This window comes from Caretta caretta, chromosome 5 (assembly GCF_965140235.1).
Source record: "Caretta caretta isolate rCarCar2 chromosome 5, rCarCar1.hap1, whole genome shotgun sequence".
Classification (NCBI taxonomy): Eukaryota; Metazoa; Chordata; order Testudines; family Cheloniidae; genus Caretta; species Caretta caretta.
The window spans coordinates 105,746,292-105,768,874 of record NC_134210.1 but is presented as its reverse complement, the minus strand read 5'-3'; the positions used below and the strand labels follow the sequence as shown (position 1 = coordinate 105,768,874).

At 41.8% G+C, this 22,583-nt stretch overlaps 1 protein-coding gene across 10 annotated transcripts in view; it reads right to left on the bottom strand.

Annotated features, from left to right (window-relative positions):
* KDM4C (lysine demethylase 4C) overlaps positions 1-22,583 on the bottom strand; it is a 475,753-nt gene that overhangs the window by 12,582 nt on the left and 440,588 nt on the right. For 9 of the 10 annotated variants that reach the window (XM_048850754.2, XM_075128770.1, XM_075128769.1 and 6 more), the window contains 2 exons: positions 12,071-12,163; positions 7,708-8,899 (listed from right to left, as the gene is read on the bottom strand). The exons of the other annotated variant lie outside the window; for it this stretch is intronic. In XM_048850754.2, the coding sequence (XP_048706711.1) occupies positions 8,723-8,899; positions 12,071-12,163 (270 nt within the window). In that variant the 3' untranslated portion in view covers positions 7,708-8,722. Of the gene's footprint in view, positions 1-7,707; positions 8,900-12,070; positions 12,164-22,583 lie in introns of those variants that run through there. 10 annotated transcript variants of the gene reach the window in all.

The window sequence follows — 22,583 nt, the reverse complement described above, 5'->3', positions numbered from 1 at the left end:
GATGCCCAGCTAGTGGCAGCTAAGAACTTTGTGCCCCTTTCCCTGGATGAAGCTCTGCATCCTCTTTCAGAGGCTGACCTTGTCATCCCAGGAGTAGGCTGGTGTAATGCATTCTCCATGGGGCTTCGCCTTGAGCCCAGCTGGAATTTGAAAGGAGTCCTCAGGGCTGCAGCCTCTTCAGTCCATGGCTCTGGGACCAGAACAGGTGGTGAGTTCCCAAGTGCCATTCAAGGTGCTGGTTTTACCCTGCAAAGCCCTATTGGTTTGTGAAGTTGCTGCCTCTGTCACAATGCCAGCCTGCTGCAGCTAGAGTGCTGGAGCTTCCTGGATGTAAACAGGAGTGAGCTGCCAGCAGATCAGGCCTTGGCTTTAGAATTTGCTTTCTCCCCTTGGCCTATAGTGCTCGGATTTGTTACCCTTCCAGGCACACCACAAAGCTTATCTTTTCTCTCCAGCATTTCACGGCAGGCAGGTGGCTCTTTAGCTTTTAACAGAATCTTGCGGTTCTGCATCAGGCAGGGTGTGGGCCATGAGGATTTGGGGGAATCGGATTGCTGGAAGTAGGTCTGGCACCGTCATTGTTTTGTTATTGTTATTTTGCTGTTTTGCATGGTGGAGGCGGGTTTGTTTTGTAAACCACACCCACAGCTATTTGGAGGAGGTCACTTTTTGGTGTGTTCATAAATCTAAGTAGATCAAAAAATAGAGACTTGCACAGTACTGAAATCAATACAGATAGGCTGTGTCCATTGCCATAGTAAGATGGTGCGACCAACTTTGGTTGCTAGCACCAGGGCCGGCTCTAGGTTCTTTGCTGCCCCAAGCGGAATGCCGCCAAAGCAAAAAAAAAAAAAAAAAGGGGGGGGGGGGAGTGCCGCCCCTTGAAAAGTGCCACCCCAAGCATGTGCTTGGTTTGCTGGTGCCTAGAGCCGGCCCTGGCTAGCACCCTGATCCCCTGCCTGCTCTGTAACTGGCATTTGCCACCTGTTTACATGGTACTACTCTCCCCTACTGTCCCTCTGCAAATGAAACTTTCTCCCACAAGCCTCTGAGGCAGCTACAGCATGGGATGGATGAGGGGAGGGAGCTAGTGTCTATTTCCTATGGCCCAGCTGGGGCTCGGAAACCCCCTTAGGAACTCGCTCTCAGCTAGTCCTGAACTCCAGCTGGAAGAATTGGTTTTTAGTTATTTAATTTGTTTAATATTTTTAACTGTTTTAAAAATTGAACAAAACTTTAGTTCCAAAGCAGCTAGGGACGGATTTCCTCCTGTGATAACATGAGAGTTTGGGGAGCATGCAAGGTAGGGCCACCATGCAGAGGGACATGTACAGACTCTGCCTCAAATTAGCATATTAGGGGCCAGCAAACCTGTGCGGTTTTTAACTCTTATCCAAGCCCCCGGTGCAAGGGCTTGTGTCCTAATGAATTCTGAAGGCATCAGTGAAAGCCAAAAAATACGATAGATGAGTATTTAATGATCTTGGTGCAATCCACAATAAAAAAAAAGAAATTCAGCGACACAGCCGAAGCTCATCTTTGGTTTGTCACAGATATTGCAGCACACAGAACTATACCAAGATAAGAATGTCTTCAGCTGTCTGCTGTACCTGGACAGTCATAGGTTATGCACAAATGGGGAAGGAGACCAACAGACACAGAGATAAAGGGATCCTAGGAAAGAAATTATACTGACTAACAGAGCCGTACAAAAAGTATAAAGCATAAAATCATGATAAAAAGAGATGTTCCAAAGTGCAAAACAGTTTCTCTGCTAAAGGGAATACCACATAATTCGCTAGAGAAAACGGATTATACGCTTTGACAACAGCGAGGACATGTCCGAGAATATTCTCATAGCAGAACTAAACCATAATTGCCGTGTTATTACAACTTCCGCCGGAATCAGTAGTTTTTACTCAGTCAGAGCTCCCATTGATGCTAAGCCGAGTTTCGGACAGAGGGAGTGCAGCTCTAATCCTGCACTTGAAAAAAATTGGAGCTGTTAGCTGGGTGCAGAAGAGGAAACCTCAGTGTCTCAGAGGAAACACTGCACCCTGTCCTGCATCTGGCCTGCTGTATCACATGAGAGCTTGCACTTACTTCTTCTCGGGAGCCACAGGAGAGCTTTTTCTGCCCCACAGCTGTTTCCAACGTGTGCGTGTCTGGGAGGGCAGAAGCCTGGCATGGGGCTAGAGACAGACACATGGAGAATTCTCCAAGTGTGGACCAAGTGATTGCACTTACAATGTCTTTGTACACGATAAGGAAACTGTACAAATCTCTGTGTGCCTCCTTCCATGGCATATAGTGGTGTGGGATGGGTCCATAAACTGAAGAGATCCATCCCATTTCAACTAAAGGAAAAAATTAGTTAGTGGTGTAAATTAGTTATTATCAAGCCCTGAGAAAACACCTGGGATTGTGCACCAATACTGTCCTTTTCCAGGGGCCTCTCTGAATGGCCAGTGTCCTTTCCTTTAAAACACATCAATAAATGAATAGCTCTGATGGCTAGTAACTGCCCTCCTGGGTCTCTCTCAGTTGCTTTCTGTGACTTTGAAAACAGTAATAATGGCCATGTATTCCCTTCTATCTCTATCTTGGCAGTTAATATAAGACACATTTTACAATGAGCTGACTCACAAGGTATTTTATGTATATTTTCTATAAATGCCTACTGGTATGTAGGTTATGGGAAACACCATAAATCAATGCTCTGTTTAGTGACATGGAATCCTCCCAGATAATTTATTCCCTTGTCCCCACTTCTCCCTGGAGCCTTGTCCCGTTACACAGATGATGCAGCATCACTTCACCACATGCTGTCAACATGCACGACAATAGACAGCCACTGGAACTGTTGCACTCCTGCTCCATTCTGTCTATTTGACCTATTTTGTTTCCCAAAGAATCCTCTTGCTAACCCTCTCCTACATCTTCTGGCCTAGTGCCTAGATACATCACTGCCAAATTTTGCACAGCTTGAAGAGTGATATTTCTTCCCCCTGAGAAAGTTGCTGATTTCACCCTCCAGGTTCCCAGTGGGACAGTTAGAGACTTAATTAAAGACTGCATTATATGCACAAGGGCAACCTGAGTTCTCTACCTTTCAAGGACTTTGCAACTTTAATGTTCTTTTAACATAGTTGGGGGAGGGGGACAATTGGAGGAGGGTTAATTTCCTAAATTTTTAAAAAGGCAAACTGGTTACAGAGAGCCCATCACATGGAACCATACTGACCACCCGTGGGTCAACAAGTAGCATTGGAAATTTTAGGGCCACAGGACAGGTGTCTGCCATTTGAGCTATCAGAGCACTTGATCACAGTAGTAGTTATCCTTCAGGTGAACCAGACACTAGAGGGGGAGGAGAGAGAATTCACCAGTGGGTTTCTCAGCTGTTTGCTTACAGCAAAGGAATGTTGAGACTGAGGAATCCCGGATACAATTCCAGGCTCTGGAGGGGAGTATGGCCTACAGTGGTTATAGATCTATCTGTCACTATCCACCCCAGTCCCTGCCCCCCTCCTCCCTACAGCTGCTGATCCTACCTCTGGCTCCCTTCTGCTCCCTTCCCTTCTTTGCATTCAAGGCTGATTGGATTTCCCCCTCTTCCATGATGCCTGGGCACCAGCAGAGTGGGCACTGAGAACACAGACGAGATAGTCTCCTTGTTGTCATTTCCAGTGCCTGGTGTAACACTGGCAGATATGAAGAGCAATTGTTGGAAAAGTCCTGTTCAGCCCTTGCATGGCACACAGCCACTCTGTTGGGATGGCATATGTGTAGTCCCACTGAGAAATAGCTGTGTGAGGAAGAAGCATGCTCATTGCAGATGGAATCTTCTGAGACTTGAGCTGCCAGCCACTAACAAACCTCTGCTGATCATGTTTGAATTGTAGTTTTTCATAGGGTTATAGTTTGGCCAAATTTGGGCAGATTTTTATGGGGACAGCAACAAGCACATCCTTGATCCCATGGCAATCCTCACCTACCCCATAATTCAAGTCCCTATTTTAAAGCATAGATGCTCTAGAGCCTCTCAATTAAATGGTGGCAAGATTTTAACATGGAGAAAACAATGTATTTTTTCCCTAATCTTGGAAAAGGCTGAACTGTTTTAGGTTAAATGTTACAAAAATATATGCCTGAGGCAAACACCTAGCATAGAGATTTGGGCAAAGTTAAAAGTAACTGTCAACACTTTCCACTACAAAATGCTATTTTTAATCTGAACTGTAGGTAGCTACCAGCTCTGCCTATACTATCTAGCTGTATGGGGAACCCCTGAAAGTGTCATGTGGTATAGAGTTTCATCAGTCTGAATTGGGGATGGCACTCTACATATAGATGGCAAAGCTATAATTGAGTTGCTGGTATGTATATCATCCCAAATAAGAGCCAATAAAATCTTTAAACCACACCCTAGCATCACATATTCTGTGTATGCTACATGTCATAGAAATCCCTTATAAGGGATTTAGAACAGATTCCAGGGAGATGGATTGGTAATGTTCAAAAGTGCATGATAAAATGTATTTATTTCATGGCTCTGCAATTTTTCATACAGATGTCACCTCTCCCTCTGTATGTGTGTGTGAGAGATATCACACACACACACATTGACCACATACTCAAATACACACACACACACAACTATGCTTTCTATTAAAATACAGCCTTCACTGGAATGGAACACAACAGCTGTTTAACCAAATAGAACATCACCATTTAAGAGTTGGGGCAGGAAGAATACTGCATTTATCGGAATTCCAGGGGGAATTATCATATGTGCTTTCATACTATATCTAATTTAAAAGTTGTGATAGAGCCATGAAGGATTGACTAATCAATCAGAACTTTTGCAGAATATTTAGTACCATGACAGCTGATCATTCAAGCAATATTTGGCTTATCAGTATTTTTTTCTCACTTTCTCTTCCGTGGAGAGTATCACAGCACATGAAATCAGGAGGGTCGCGTTTGTGAAAATGAGGGCAGAATTTGTCCCATTATGTTTTAAAATATTGTTTATAAATTCATATGAGGTCATTGTACTAACTTTTTTGTGTTTTAGAACACAAGATAGGAATTATATACAGGCTTCAAAATATTAATAACTTCAGGGGGCTATATATATATTTCTTCTAATTGTAATTTTCAGAGTGTTGTAGCACAGCAGGGTACTGTATATCATATTGTTCCTAAAAATCATTGGTTGAATTGCCCTATCATGATGATATAATGCAAATTGGATTAAACAGAAGTCATCTAAAATTAATAAATGAAACGTTTAATTTGATCAACCCTTGAGTATAATTTGGGGAATCACCATCTTGCTACTATAACATTTTCTTTTGCAAACCAGCATAAATCCAAGTACAGCACACTTCCCTGTTATTCATGAGATGGATGTGAACACAATCATGAGTAAAAGTGCAGTATTTTTATCACTGTCTGTCAAAACACTGCTGCTTATGTAAATATATGCCCCGAACAGTAGTCAGGATTCTTGAACATGTGAAGCAATTGGTCTATGTCTCATCTATTGAGAGAATAAAAAGACAGTGGGGACTAGTGTTTAAAACAGAGGACTGGGTGCCTCGGTTCTTAGGTTGTACAGCTGGCTCTGCCACTGGTACAAAGCTGTAACACAGGGAAGACAATCACCTCTCCTCAGTTTACTCATCGTTAGTACTAACATAATTCTTACTCTCTCTAATGTAGTTCACACAGGTGCCGTGAGGCTACATTAGCTTGCAACGTGCTTTGAGATCCTCAGGTGGGAGGCAATATATTATCATCATCATCCTGTGCATTTATATAACACCTTCCATCTGAAGTTCATAAATGAGTGAAGTCTCACAAGATCCTGAGATAATTATTATCATCTCAATTTTACGGCTGGGGAAACAGACAAAGATTAATACCAACATTTTCAAATTTGGATGCCTAAAGACAGCACCTAAATCCATATTTAGGAAGCTAAATGAAAAGGTTCAGAAGTGCTGAGTCAACTTAAGTGCCTTGGCCAGTGTCACACCGGAACCCATATCTCCTGACTTCCAGTCCATTGTTTTTAACACAATCTTCTTTCCTATCTGTGCAACGCAGTATCATTATTATAAAGCTAGTCTGGTGAAATGGTCTGATTTCCAGATCTGAAGAACACTTCACACATACCATCTCTAGCCAAAATTCCCATACGACTTTATTTTTTTCATTGCAGAATCTTCAAACTATCCATTATTGTATAATGAGGAAGTCCCAAGATCTCTGGGTTATCATCATGCTATTCTTTCTTTAAAGTTACAATGTTGATTTATGTTTTCTGAAATTAAGATAATTACATTTCAGATTCACTTTCTTTAAAGCAAGAACAAGGAGGACAAGACATTTTATATAGTTTACGAGGCCTGATAATTATTCATAAAACTTCCAGGACTTTTAGAGTAAAATCTGTTACAATCCTAGAGCACAATGGAGAAAAACAGGCAAATGATATTTTTTAAAAATAATAATTGTTAGTTCCTGCAGATCAGTTTTAATCTGTAGATCTCCTTTACAAAGGAAGAGATGTATCATGACCCCCATTTTACAGAAGTGGGGTGAACTGACCGAAGTCACGCAGCAGGTTAATGCAGAGCTAAGCATGGAACCCACATGTGATTCCTATCTACCCACACTGCCTCACACTGGCCTCTCTAGTAGCTGTAATTTCACAATGTACTTATGCATTTTAGGATTTTATGGTCTCATGAAATTTCACCAGGGCTAATAAAATCATTCTTATCTTCTAATTATATGACAAGACTGTACGTAATTAAATGGTTTGTCACCTGCATTTAGCTCTCGACAAGTTGAATAGAAGCCTGCTCTGTGTGGCAAATAAGACTCATGTACCAGTAGTTTTGCTTTTCCTTCAGATCTGCCAAAAAGAGCTCTGATGTTTTGAAATATGCCAGGCAGCACTCACTAAACCCTCCAACCTCAAGAGAAAGCATTCTCAATTAGAAATACATTATGATTGTCACAGCTAAGCAATTTCTTAGAGACTAAAGGGATTTTTAGTGATTTCATGGTATAAAAAAAGCAGTCAATGTAACACAAAGAAATTAAAATTCCAATGGAGGTGTCATGCAGTAAGTGAAAAGATTTAGCTGTCCAGTCATATAACTAAGAATAACCTTGCAAAGTGAAACTAAGATATGTGCTTCTCAATAGCAAAGAGCAGGTTTGTCTCAAAAAGTGTTTTTCCAGGCCCATGTACCCAGTTATAAGAACATTTGTAAGTAGCACAATGAAAAACAGCAGCACTCAAGATTAAATTGGGTTCTGAGAGTTTTCTTCCTGCGGCAGCCAGTCAGAAATCCTGCTAATGGGCAACTTACACAGAACAGATGATGTCATTTTGATAATGCTTCCTTTTGGCTTTACACACGCCAGTGTTTCTGGCAAATAGCAGAAAACCCAAATGCATTTCCAGCCTGTCTCTACAACCTCCGATAAGATCAGCATCATAAGACAGAGGGGAAAATAAAAAGATATGAGACCATGATACAGTGTTAAATCAATTATTACATCAGTACTGAGCTTTGTGTAGCTATAGTCTGCTCTGTTCATGAATTTACATGTGTATTGCCACTGATTTGTTTCATTCCCACAGCTATATAGATGGGTAATCACATCAGCAGACACAAACAATAGTAAGCAAAAGGTCATTTATTTATTTTTAAACACTATTACATTGCCAACTATTATTTAAAAAGGAAGACCATATTATATTAGTTCAAAACTATCTTGTTAAGCATATATACTTAAACTCTAATTTTACAAACACATAATGAAATACTTTTTATTTTACAAACAGCTATTTTAATAAGTATTATGAAAAACATGTTTTAAAAATAATTGCCAAAATCTCCCTCTTTAAATATACAAACTCCCCTTGCTATTCTGAAGATTTCTTCCTTAGAAGCCAAAAAATATCTAAGTCACACTGAGTCTTCATCAAACCCTACTGACAGCAGTAGTGATATAAAAAGGTAAAAAGCACTGTACAAAGTATGCAAGTACAGCATTTATAGGTCTTAATACTATACATGCTTGCATTTGTTTTCAAAATGTTTTATAAAAACTCCTATTTTTAAAACAAAAAATTGAATGTCCTTCCCTGGCTGTGGAAAATATACAAGCCATTGTAATCCTATCTTGTTATTAAAACTTTATGGTTTTCCAGTGTGATGGGGCAGATATTGTGGTGAGAATTTTTGTCATCTTTATTGGATGCCATATATTAAGATGTTCCTAGGAGCTGATGCTTTTCTCACAGAAGTCAATGGGAGTTTTACCACCGACTTTAATGGATGTGGGACTGTATTCCAAGTTTTCTTTGGCATATCATTTTGCAGTGTCTCTTAATCTCAGTTTCCTCCACTCCGTGATGCAAAATTAATACACAGCCTTTAATATATTAACAAGAAAAACCAAATCTGGAGCAATTTGAAATTGACATGGATAATTGTAGGGGATTGTTTTAAATGTTTACTGGTAAATTCACTGAAAAACTCAGAGTATTTATTTTAGCCAAAAGTGATTTAATGTAATGAAGGGATACAATCTTCAAACCAAGCACCGGTGAATTCTGTATGTTTTCCACCAAAATTTAATCTGTTTACTTCCCTGTAGTGTGTATGGGTTTATTCCTTTGCTGCTTCCTTTATAGTCCCTTCTGGCATTTCTTCTGGAATGAGCTTTTCAAAAAGGTACGGTACCCAGGGTCATCCACATATTCATTCTTAAACCGGGAACTCAATACTCTCTGTCTCTTCTTTTCTCCCTGGATAATATCTGCTCCATAAAATGTGTCTTCAAACCTCATGTCGGAGGCTGTCGACTAAAAACAGACATTAATTACTCCTTCAGTTTCACAGTGGATATCACATTCCGACTCTCTCCAGGGCAGGCACATGAAAGCACCGGTACCTTTGGTTTACACAAACCGAAGACTATTTCAGTGACTAACCCAGAGAATTACATCATTATGAAGCCATCAGTGCTTCAGAACATGCAGTTTTACGATAGTGTTTCTTGGAAAAATCTATTCATGTTAAATAAATGTTGAATTTATTTTTTTAATAAATACGTCACAATGTTTAGTTGCACATATTTGTGGGGTTTCTTAAAATTCATTTGACTGACTAGCTGTTGGATTTCATTGTGTCAAAAGAAAAGGAGTACTTGGAGCACCTTAGAGACTAACCAATGTATTTGAGCATAAGCTTTCGTGAGCTACAGCTCACTTCCACTGCATGCATCCGATGAAGTGAGCTGTAGCTCACGAAAGCTTATGCTCAAATACATTGGTTAGTCTCTAAGGTGCCACAAGTACTCCTTTTCTTTTTGAGGATACAGACCGATACCGCTGGTACTCTGAAACCTGTCACTGTGTCAAAAGATCACAGAAATGAGAGATGGGAAAGATCATATTGGATTCAGTTCATCCGTCTGCCCGTGCAGGTTTATTCTCAACAGTAATGTATATTATCTAGCATTTTATCCAGTCTAGTTTTAAATGTAAGGGATTGTATGATGCAGACTATTAAAAAGATGCCCTGTACAATTGCATGGCTTGTGCGGAGAGGGAGTCATGAGTTCAGCTGATGCTGGAAAATGTTAAAAAAAAAAAACAGGGCAAAAACTGAAACAGCAAATGAGAAGCTATTGAAAAAATAATGAAACAAACGACAGGAATTTTAGGGCCCAGCCCACTCCCACTGCTGAGGCCAGTAGCAAAATTCCCATGAACGTCAATGGCATGGGATCAAACACTTTCAAGATGAAGAGATACCATATATCTCGAGCTGTTTAAAAGAAAGGGTGGAGCCAGCATTATAAACCATGGGGCTAGTCCTGCAAGGAGCTGAGTACCCTCTGACTTGAGGGTACTCAGATGAGTTCTGAATGAGTTCTGACTGAGTTCTATTGACTTGTACCTCGAAGATGCACTCAGCACCTCGAGTACTGGGCTGTATGTTTGTGAAGTCCAAGTTAATAACAGGGAAACAGCATCAGGCTTTCCACTGGGGGGGAAAACTGCACTTCTCATCAATAGCAATCATTTTGTTTTATTTAATAGTTTGATTACGTGTTTTAAAATAATACTTAATTCCACTAAAAGTGAATGATGTCACGTGCAAAAGTAAAATACTGATCTATAAAAATGCCACTATTTTAAAAGAATAGCAAAAACCAGCCACATCTATATTGTTGTTCTTAGTCAAGTGCAACAATAAAACAGATTTACAGTATGTCTAGTTAATTCTAAACTCGTTGCATATACTCTATAAAACAACAAGAGGTAATGGGGCCTTTTCTGAAAAAAAATGAAAAACAACCAACTGTACTCACCCAGGTGGCTTGTTTGTTATTTTTTTCAAGAACCATCTATCTTAACCCTTAGGACACTGAAGGACGAGTGTACTCCTCTGAAGTAAACTGGTCCTGAGGTGTGGAAGTCTAGAATATTTGACTTTTGAATGTCTCTGCCAGAAGGAGCTCTGCTCCTCCCCATTCTTATTGCCTTTCTTGCTCAGCTCTTGCTCTCCTGAGTGAGATAAGCCACCTTCCTGGAAAAGCGCTTCTTAGCAAAGAGACAACCTCATCCTTCTCTGCCTCTCCCCAGCTGCCAGTCCCATCTCCATGTCACTTCTTACTCCAACTGCACCTTCCAATACGTGTTATGCGCATGCTTAAGGCTGCAGCTGGGAACTGGCAACATGGAGAAGCAGCTCATGTCAGGTGGGCATGCTGAGGAAGTAGTCGAGGTGAATATAAGGTCAGGATTTGCTTCTCCAAAGAATCCTGGCCTGCCTCCGTCTTCCAGCTGCAAGAAACCCTCCCTCAGCTACATCCTAGAGTGCTCTGTCTGATTGCTCCAAACTCACTTAAATAGACATTCTGCAGGTGACCCCCCCTCACCCCTCATCCCCTGGGAATCACCTCGTTTCCATATGGTTAATCTCATACAATACATGTGAGAGTAGGGACAGTATGTGCAAGTACACATCTTTATAGCAATAAGAAACACACGGTGCTGCTGTTCTCGTTGACAGATATGTTCAGATTATCTTTAAATACAATATGGATATTTTATTCATTAGCTTTTGAATTTAAACATTGTAAGATTTTTTTAGTCTGTGTGCTTCCATTTTACATGTTAAAAATGACTAAACAGTTAGCTAGCAGTGTATGATTTTGAGTGGACTGCTGAGAAACAGCAGCGTGTGTTATATGTAAATGAGAGGAAGAACATGGTGTCTCTCAGCCTGAGTATCTGACCCTCTAAGTAACTGATATAGGACTGTACAACATTTAGAATTCGTGCCAAACTTAGGTAATACAAACCTCCTCTCTCTTCCAATACTTGTATGTTGGAACGCAGAATTTCTTAATCTTAAAGGAGTTCTGTTCCTTATGGGGCTGTGTGGATTTTACATACAGTACTGTGTTGGAATAACTGATTGCTGCATACCAGCTGGAATTTATGCAGGAGCTGGGGAAGTATTTGAGAGCTTGGAGTCCAATTAAAAATCCGCTGTAGTCAATGGGAGTCTTGCCATTGACTTTAATGGAATTTGGATCAGGTTCTTTGTTGTTTTTTGTTAAACTTTTTGCTTTTAGAATTATGAACTTTGAGAACTTGGAAAATATACATAAATATTGCATATATTTGATAAGGGTATGAAAAGAACAGTTCATCTGTCAACACGAGATGTTCTTACTTAATCCTTCACGCTCTGACAGATGTTCTACCAAGATGTCCCTGTCAGCAGTCAAGATGTGTGTTTGATTACAGTATTTGGCTGTATTGACAGAACAGTAGACCAGTCTCACTGGCCAGTGCACACTTTTGCTACTTGGATGAATCTGGATAGCCACACTAGCACTGATTCTTCACAAAAATCCTTGTGTAGTATAAAGGGCTAATTCAGAATAAAGTCACAGCTTGGTTTAAAGTCCTTTAGAGTAAATTAATATTAGAACGTTTGTATTTGTAAATACTTACGAAACGGGCTTTCACTCGTTTAGGCAGTTCTTCATCTAATGTGTAGATCTCTTCCCTCTTCATTGCTATCTGAGAACCATCTTCAAACTCAACCTAATTTGACACATGGGAATTTTAGAAAAATATAAACTCATTGTTTGCAATCCTCGGGCACTCTCCAACAATAGACAGATTATCTACAGAGATATCAAACATTTGAGTTAAATAGTTATCTAGTGTTATTTATTTTTAGGAAAGAAAATAAAGAACCACCACCAAGGAACACCATGAACAGTCAAGAGTTATAGCCGTACTTCAGAAAATAATCACCAATTAGGTAACGTCTACACTTGTGCGTTTCCTGGGTACCTGTACCTAATAGTCCTGCTGAGCGTCCAGATACAGTGTGCTGAGCTGTGAGTGTATGATGTGCATATATACCCCATGCCTACACTGCCCTTTTTAGGACGTGATGATAGCGCTGCCTTTTCAGTGGCAGTATCACAGAGTCCTGTGTGTCCAAGGAGACACTCTGAGAACTGCCTTGTTGCGTGTTGCTAGTACTGTAAGCCGCATTTGGTGATGGCAGTTCTCAATTATGTCTCCCTTCTGCCTAACTGCATTGAAGAAATGGAGCAAGTCCATGATGATGTAGTTCTGCTCCGTGGACAAATGTTCATATCGTCCAGTACTGGATGGAATGGGTCCAGAAAAATTTGAGACACTGAAAATGGCTGACCAAGAGGGCAAATGAAAATCCACTGGGGTTGCAAGGAAAAGATGTGTTGAATGGTGGGATTGCCATGGTATGGCCATAGCTAGACTGCCACTTCTGGTCCCGGAGAACCAGCATAGCGTGGTGGAACCACCTCATCTTGGAAAGCTGGAATGATGACCAGTGGCTGCAGAATTCAGATTACAGAAGCAGACCTTCATGGAGTTGTGCAAGCAGCTTGCACCAATCCTCCTGCACCAGATCACTTGTTCTCAGAAACCCATAGCAGTACAGAAGCAGGTGATTATTGCCCTTTGGAAGATGGCAACATCTGATAACTATTGGTCAGTTACAACCCAGGTTGGGAAGTCAACTGTCAGAGTGGGGGTTGTACGGGTTTGCCACACTACCAATACTGGAATCTACTCAGGTGTGGTTGCCATATCCAAAGTCCCTTAAATTATAGTAGAATATCAGAAGATAGGGTTTCTGAATGGTGCAGGGAACGTTGACAGAACGCACATCCCAATACTTTGCCCACTGAAAGGGGTGAGTGAATAAGTGAACCAAAAAGTTTACTATTCACTTCTTCTCCAAGACTCAGTGGACAACCAAAGTCAATTCATGAGACTAACATTGGACACACGGGGAAAGGTCCATGACGCCAGGGTGCTCAGGAGGTCAGGATTGTACAGCGGGGGGGGGGGGGGGGGGAGGAAAAAGGAATTTTATTCCCCAGAAATGCCATGGTTCTGCGTAGAGTTTCTGTTCCCACAGTTATGTTGGGGGACCCTGCATATGCACTCCTAACTTGGCTTGTGAAGCTCTTTCCAACATCACTGACCCAAGACAAAAGGAATTAATCTATAGCCTGAGTAGCTGCAGTATGGTAGGGGAATGCCTTTGGGAATCTGACAGCTCATTGGCAATGCCTGCAAACGCAACTGGATGCCAAGGTAGCCAACACAGTTCGCATTATCATGGCATGCCGTACCTTGTGCAACATATGTGAGGCTAAAAGAGAATACTCCCAGAGCTACTGGACACAGGGCAGATATGGTTTACAAACCCTGTACAGGCAGCTAGATCCCACCCATGTGCATACTGCTCCTGGTTCAATTTGTGATGCTATTTTCTCATACATTGTGGAGCAGCGTGGAGCCAGAAAGTGACCTGGGAAAGTGCCACGGGACACTATTTTGATGTTATGGTGCTATTGAAAAAGCTCAATAAATCATTGCTATATGATTGTCCAGCGACATACTTCAGTGAGTTTCAATCCCCTACAGCTGATGGTAATGTAGTAACTGAAAGCCGACAACTGGGTGAGTGCACTCAAGTTTAACACCTTTGGCTGTGGTTTTGTGCTGTGGAGAATGTATCGGCACTATAATGCCATCATTGAGCAACGCTGGTGTTGCGTGTTGACAACTCTGTTTCATGCTGCTTTATGGGGAGTAATTAAGCATTGTTAAAGTAATTTAAAAACAGTTCTGTAAGGTTTTGGGATGGGCTTCATATATGCCTTCTTCACAGCGTTTTCTGACATCCTTACTCACAGCACTAATCAGGTGCTATGCATGAGTACTTCTGTGCTGCAAGCAGTGACTATTTGGTGAGGTTGAGAGAAGAGGCGTTGCAAAAGCACAGTTCACTGTCAGATATCTCTACTGTTAATTTACTTTTGTTTCCTTTGTCTGTATTGTCAATGAAGTCATTAACAACGCCATAAAGACGGTTCAGTTAACTTCTTTTCTGTTTTTCATTCTGGTGCTTTGGACAACAACAGTTACTTCACAGTTTAGTTCACATTAATGAACCTTGTTGTTTTTTTAAAACTAGGAAATTCATGGCCAGGGGCTGAAGGTGACGTGGGAGGGACAGAATTCATTGCATTTCTTTGGCCCCACGCATTTACAGAAATCACAGTCATGTGTCGTGAATCCTGCTGACCCATTCCTAACATGTGGAAAATATCGCATTGATCATACTCAGAAAGCAAGCTGCACACACAAGTGAAGTGAATGGTAACTTTTATTTATAAACGTACATCAAACAAAAGACTAAAACAAATTAACAAAAATAAAATAAAAACAAAAATAGAGACAAATTAACAAAAAAAAATTGTACAATTCCCTGAAAGTGGGAAAACATTAGTGTTTGTAGACACGTCTTCTTGTCCTTCCTCTCCCCGAGAAGAGGGGGAAAGACTGAGGAATATTGTGCAGTGGACAAATGGAGAGGTATCCTGCATGGAGCTTGGGGGATAAACAAAGACTGGGCTATAGAGACTAGATGGGGCTTATTTTTCCCCACAAGCAGGCTTTGTGGGGGTTCCCCGTGCAGAGTTTTGGGTGCTAACAGAGTATGTTGTGTCAGGTGTCCAGCATGCTCCTCCCTGGCAGGGGTAGTGCTGGAGCAGCCTGGACAACAGCTAGAGGAGGAGAAGCGGCAGGAGGAGACCGTGCTGCCTTGTTCTGGAGGAAAGCAGCAGTCCAATGGCAGACAGGTCCCAAAAGTATTCCGCCACCAGCTGTACCAGGGACTGCATGAGTGAATGGTCCCATTCCCTATGGGCATGCTCCCACTCCATGAACCGGTTCATGAGTGCCTCCTCCTGCCTAAAAGTCCGATCCTCCTTCATCCTAAGGAACTCTACTGCTCCTGACTTCTCCTGTCAATGCCAGCGAGCATGGTCCTTCTCTATTTGCCTCTGCTATCTCTGAGGTGCTCTTTCTCCCCTCCTGGTCGAACGGGTTCCCTGCCAGCATCAGGAATGTCCTGACAAGTCAAAGACAAGGCGAGCATTATATTTCATTTCTCCTTTGCAGGAACCTAAGAAATCCCACCCCACCCAAGGTAACTGTGCTTCCAAAAGCCACAATATTGATACATTTTAGCATTCCAGAAATGCTACTGTTATAGCCTCCTTCCTTCTGACTACTTTTGCCTCCCAAAAGGAAGGAGATGAGGGTAAAAACAGCAAGATACCCTGAACTACTGCTATGAAAATGTTGCACTGTAGGGTATCAAGGAGCCAGTTGCAGTGTGGTTTGAGTCCTTTCAGGATTTACATTACTAGTTACCTATATCTTCTTTAAAGGCTGGCCATCATTTGGAGAACATGGCAGTACTGAAGGTGCCAGAATGGAGAAGAGAAGTGGCTTTCCAGACCTGTGGAAACACCCAGCCACCTATGCCAGAGCAATGTTGATGATGACCCCCTTCATTGCTGAGTAGAGAGGTGGACCAAGCACATTTGCCCTGCCACAAGACCTGAAGAACTGGCGTGAATATCTGCTACACCAAAAATTTGTGGAATTATGCTTACAAAACTTGGAGGCAATTAGAAGGAAATTTACCGTATTCTCAGCTAGCAGATGGAGTTCCCATAGAAAAGGAAGAGAGACCCACAGAAAATATCCATCCAGCCCCTAATTCCCTATGCATTGCCAGAAAGTCTGGCCCGTGTCCAGCGAACAACACTGAAAGGGACTGGAAAACACAGAATAGCACTATAAATGTATATTCTTCCAGTCACTAAGGGACACAGCATTGTGTTTGTGAAACTGCTGCTTCATCCATCCCCACTTCTACCAGCTTCTGCAGAGAGGGTCAGCATGGAGAGATACCACTCACCAGGGACAGGGAACGGTAATAAACATTTGCAATGGTCACAGAGAGAATGGACCGCTCTGATTTACCCATTCTCTTCCCGGACATAAGCAAGCCCACACCCCAGACACCATCCACACCCAAACCCCTTCCACTGTCTCCCTTTCACAGGGGGAGGGCAGTTTGGGTCTTTGAGCAAACATAAATGTCATAAAACTGTTCTTTCCCAACCTGGGTCCCTTCATAACTTATGCCCTTCCTCCCTCCCTTCCTTTCCCTCTGGTCTACACAGCCCAGCCTATTGCTATTCAGAGTCCTGGCTGAGAAGTGCACAGACACAGGGGCACAGTGACTGCTTATTAATAATTTGCTATAGCTTCCATTACATGCTTTATAGTAGTTCATAGGATTTCAATTAAATTATTGATTTACAGCTGTGTTTTTCTTGGGGACCATGTAGAGGTGGAGTGGGGACGAGGTGTGGGGGTCAGCATCAGGCGTGTATTACTAGCGCAAGAGGGCCTATTTACAGGGAACGTGGAGGTGTACTGTAACTTACCAGCCTTGGATTCCAGTTCCTGCAATGGCTTAGGAACCTCCTCAACCAGGTCCATCAGGTAGAGGTGTTGACTACTGTGCTCCTCTTTTTTCCAGGGCTTCCCAGGGCTTCCTCCAGGACTTCCTCTGAGGTCCCTACTGCCTCCTCACCCTGCCCCTCGTTGGTGTCCCATCATACGATAAGGCGAGTGGGATTGACGATAGAATCATGAGTCACTTCAGGCTCAGTACTCGCAGCCTTGGAGAGCACCCACTCCAGCTCATCGTGGTATGGGCATGTGTGATGTTCCTCTCCTACAGCGAACATTGGAGTCCTTCACACTCTGGTACAGGAACTTGAGGTGCTCCATGTGCTCCCAGCGCAGGAATGGGGTACAGTGAATGCCTGCCTCCTCCAGCCTCCGTAAAATCTCCCAGTAGAGGTATATGTTCCTGCCAGTATGGGTGAAGTTGTGGAGGATGGCATGGTCTGACCACATATTAATCAGCAAGCGGGCGTGCTTCAGAGACCAGGACGCAGCTCTTGGAACATGATCTGTGATCCCCAGTGCTGATCAATCCAGTTCACGGGAGAACTGATCTTAAATGATCAGCACAGGTTGCTATTACCTTTATACATTTTGGTAAGGGTCAGACAGCAATAGGATCAATGCATTGGGAGAATGGCCTTGGAGGACTATTGTTACCCATGATCTGGTGCATGCTCTTTCCCCCTATCTACACTGCACTGTAGAATGGGTACAGGGCCATGCCACCATGAAGGCATGAACATGCCCACACCCCTCAGGCATGCCAGCTGTCTCAGACTAGACTAGAAAGACTCTGTCCTTCCAAAACATGCTTCAGGGCTTCAGATGGGGACAATAAGGGAGCCATGACACATCAATGTACAACAATGTACATCTAACCATGCACGGTCACAAGCATAGACACAGCTTTACATGAACATGCAGAAGGACTGCACTACCAACACTGAAATTTGTATATAAAAGTCCAGATGTATTTGATTAGGAATGCTAAACAATACCGACATATACAACATCACTTTATCGCACATTAAGATGTCATTATGTTGTTTACATTTGCTTCTAATTTCCCAAGTGGTAAAAATTAATTTCACCATGCTATGTTTCAAGGTTGTGGAAGACCATGTCAAAAGACAGGAGGTATGAGTGACACTGAGGGAAATGCCAGTTAACAGAATTATATTGAATCTGATGGAATTTCTTTAAAGTGCTCTGTTCAGAAGATGAAAAGCTTTATCATGCATAGGTTTAGATTTAATCCATCATGAACCCCTTTAGCAGAAAATGAGAAAGGAACTGTAGCTAGGTGCAGGGAATGCTAAAATACTCAGCCTTCGAACCATTTATGCTTCTTGAGATGCTTCCCCCCCCCCTTTTTTTTTCCCCCCACACCACCATCCATCCCTGGAATCTTTCACCTATAAGAGATGAATGTCTGCTACTATCTACAATTGTACTTTGAGTTCCTTCAAAAACTTTAATTTAAAACTAGTTTTCAGAAAACTTACAAAGGGTCCAATCCTGTAAGCTCCTATGACTTCAGTGGAACTACCTGAGTAACAGCTATATGTAGGAGTAAGGGTTCCAGGATTAGGCATAAAAATGTGAAAATATACACTGAAATACATATACTTCTAAAGAATCTTGACAAGGAGCCCCAGGTAGCACAATGCACGTACAAAAATATAAGGTTTGCTGGTTCAAATTAAAATGTTGCCCTGTAGGTCAAATCAAAACATTCAAACAAACGGAATCTGTCAGATTAATTGTGCACAGTTGAAAAGCTTTCAGCGACTGTCCTAGAGTACATACAGTAACAACAGCCAAGATACAGAGCTGGGAACTTTTAAAATCCTTAAGAGAAGTAATTTTAACTCCATCATAAAGGACCTGGGCCACCTGCTGGTATGCCGCTGTACCGCACAAAGCCCAGGTTAGAGGATGGGGTGCAAAGATGTCTTAGAGTGCATCTTCACACTCCCTGATCCTATTGCTAACATGTGCAGGACTTGTCTCCGGGCATGTTAGAGCAGCCTGAAGCCTGCTTGAATTTAACCCATGCTGTAAATAGTGACAAGGAATCAAAAATATACTGATCAATGATCAGTATGGTGTTGGGGCATTGCTATCACTACCCCCGCCCCCGCTCCCTTTGGCAATGCCTCTCTTTCCAAGCCACTATGGTGGAGAGAGGTGAATGGTCTTCATTCACTGTAGCCCACCAAAGAATCACCCCGATGTTGGGGTGATCTTCCCTGGCTCTGTTAAATGGGCTTTAGGACCAGATTACATTGGTAGTGTGGCACTGAGCAGCCATACCACACAAGAAAATCTAAACCCTGTATGTCCAGTTTGAGGTTTGGAGGATCTAGTCCAGTGGTTCTCAACCAAGGGTGCACATACCTCTGTGGGTATGCAGAGGTCTTCCATAGGATACATCAACTCAGCTAAATATTTGCCTAGTTTTACAACAGGCTACATAAAAAGCACTAGCAAAGTCAGTACAAACTAAAATTTCATACAATGACTTGTTTATACTGCTCTATCTACTATACACTGAAGCTTAAGTACAATATTTATATTCCAATTGATTTATTTAATAATGATACTGTAAAAATGAGAAGGTAAGCAATTTTTCAGTAATAGTGTGCTGTGACACTTTTGTATTTTTATATCTGAATTTGTAAGCAAATAGTTTTTAAGTGAGGTGAAAAGAGGGGGTGCGCAAGACAAAGCAGACGCCTGAAAGGAGTACAGCAGTCTGGAAAGGTTGAGAGCCACTGCTCTAGCCGTTCAACTGCCATAAACATTAATTGGAGTTTCTTTCTTAAACTCTAGCATGGTGCACTATAAATGCACCCTGATGTTGCTAAGGGCTAACACTAATAAGGGTTTCTCCAAGTCTTTCAGTGGTGTAATTATTTACACAGAATGTCAGACTACTGCTAAATCCAAATTTTAACCAGGTTGCAGATGCCGAATTTCAAACTAGTCATTATGTTAAGTGTGGTATATTTTATTTTGTATGCCTTGTAAATGCAGATATTCATCACAGAAAATAAGGGCCCCTACTACATATGGACAAACCAAAGATATATATTGAACATTCAGACAGTGGGATAAAAATGAAAAACTGCACCTATACTGTATCAGTCTGTGTATTCTGTCGTTCTCTCCATGTGGTTTTCTTGTATGAGAATAACAGAAATTAATTGTGTAAATGAAATTGCCAAAAAGCATTTAATTGGGTTCATGGATAATTTAGTCATCTACGGAAAGTTACAAATGGTTACTATGAAGGAACATACAAACAAACAAACTGACCAAGATGCCAAACACTTACATGGCAGATTTGCAGAGTGGCACTTAAAAATACAAACTTGATTTTGCATGCACAATTATGACAAGGATTCACGCAGGATAACTGGGCTTGAATATATCCCGTGCGATACTGACACAGATATTTGTGCACATGGTCATGGTTACTGCATGCCTAGTTCTCATTGCTCCCTGTGCAAATTCCACATGAATGTGAGAGAATTTTCATACATGAATTCCTGATTCAGAGTAAAATAGATTTGTTGAAGTTTTATCTGACCATATAACTTTGTCCCAGCACACGCACACCCCTTTCTAGTTTCTCCTTTCGTAGAGAATGGTTGGTCTAATTGTTAGAGGACTTGGCACAGAAGACCTTAGGCGAGATTCTGTACTGTGCCTCTAAAAGGCACAACAGAGAACTAACAACACAGGAAGAAGGGGGACAAAGGTGGCTTTAAACCATCTTTTCACCCTCTCAATCCTGGGCGGGTTCTGTAGCCCTTAGCTTAATTTAGACAGCCCCGGGGGGGCGGTGGGGGGGAGGGCGGATGTTACAGCAGTATCCCCAGGCTGCAATCTGGCTGCAGCACTTCCCAGAATCTCTGCAGTGCTATGATACACCCCTCCTCACCTTGGTATGTCCTCTGTGCCAGGGCTTGCTAGGGGTCCTTGAAAGGCAGCCTTTTGGCTGTTTCCATAATTCCTGTGCCAGGGAATTTCTCCCACAGCTAGATATGGGGCACTGAGAGCCCCTTTATGCTGCTCCTGTCCTATTACCCAAAATAAAAGGTCCAAAGTGGGGCTGAGGGTTTCACCTGGACTCTAATTCTTAATGACTTACTATGTGGTCTTGGAAACGTTACTTAACCTCTCACTCTTTCTGCTCCTGTAAAAAAGATGATAATATGACTCACCTTACCTAACTCACAGGGTTGTCATGAGCATAGCTTTTTTGTAAAATGCTTTTGTGACGTTGCACCCCATAATGATTTATGGAAATATGCTTATGAATGTATACATGACATAGCTGGAATATGTTTTATGCTACACATGCCATGTAGAATATCTCTGTAAAGGTTATGATCTACTGAATATATTCATCCTATTTGTATGCATGTATCATTTTTGTATATGAAGTTATGAATATTGGCTGTGTACTTGTTTGATTTTAAGTAGCCTTAATAAGGCATTTGGTCAACTTCTTAAGAAAGCAATTTGCAAGTTAAGTGCCCCACAAGAAACACTTAACGGACAATGGAATCTTGGAAGACTCTAATCCACATAAGAAGTCTACCTGGGGACATTCAAGGTAACATGTGAACAATGGCTGCCACCTGTAAAGTTCTGAGTCATGCATGGACATGTGACTTGTCCATGTGACTCCAGAACTCCAGCTTGCAGCTGGATTCTGCATCAGAGAGAGGAGGAGGTCTCCACCCACAAGAGAAAGTCTAAGTCCTGGTAGACCCCTTCATTTTGTCTTCAGCTGGCTCAAGAGATAGCCTCTCCACCCCCAAAGGATACCTGAAAGAAACTGGAACAAAGGACAGTAACCACAGGGGTGTGAGTGATTGCTGGACTCAGACTAGAAGGAAGCTAGTCTGTAAAATAAGCTTACTGGAACATCTCTAAGGGTGAGATTTCATCTGTAATCACTTTCTTACTGTATTAGGCATAGACTTGCATATTTTATTTTATTTTGTTTGGTAATTTACTTTGTTCTGTTATCACTTGGAACCTCTTAAATCCTACCTTTTGTATTTAATAAAATCACTTTTTACTTATTAATTAACCCAGAGTATGTATTAATATTTGGGGGGCAAACAGCTGTGCATATCTCTCTATCAGTGTTGTAGAGGGCGAACAATTTATGAGTTTACCTTGTATATGCTTTATACAGGGTAAAACGGATTTATTTGGGGTTTGGACCCCATTGGGAGCTGGGTATCTGCGTGTTGGAGATAGGAATACCTCTTAAGCTGCTTTCAGTTAAGCCTGCGCTGTTAGGGGATGTGGTTCAGACCTGGGTCTGTGTTTGTAGCAGGCAAGCATGTCTGGCTCAAACCAGGCAGGGCACTGAAATCCCAAGCTGCCAGGGAAAACGGGCTCAGAGGTAGTCTCAGCACATCAGTTGACAGTCCCAAGGGGGTTTCTGTGATCCAACCGTCACAGCTTTCAACATGAATAGTACTATAAAACAATAATCCTTAAAGTTTTATATAGAACTTATATTCAAAGCATAAGGCAGATATTAAATATAAGGGAGGCAGTAAGGTGTAGGGTTCAGCATAAGGGACCA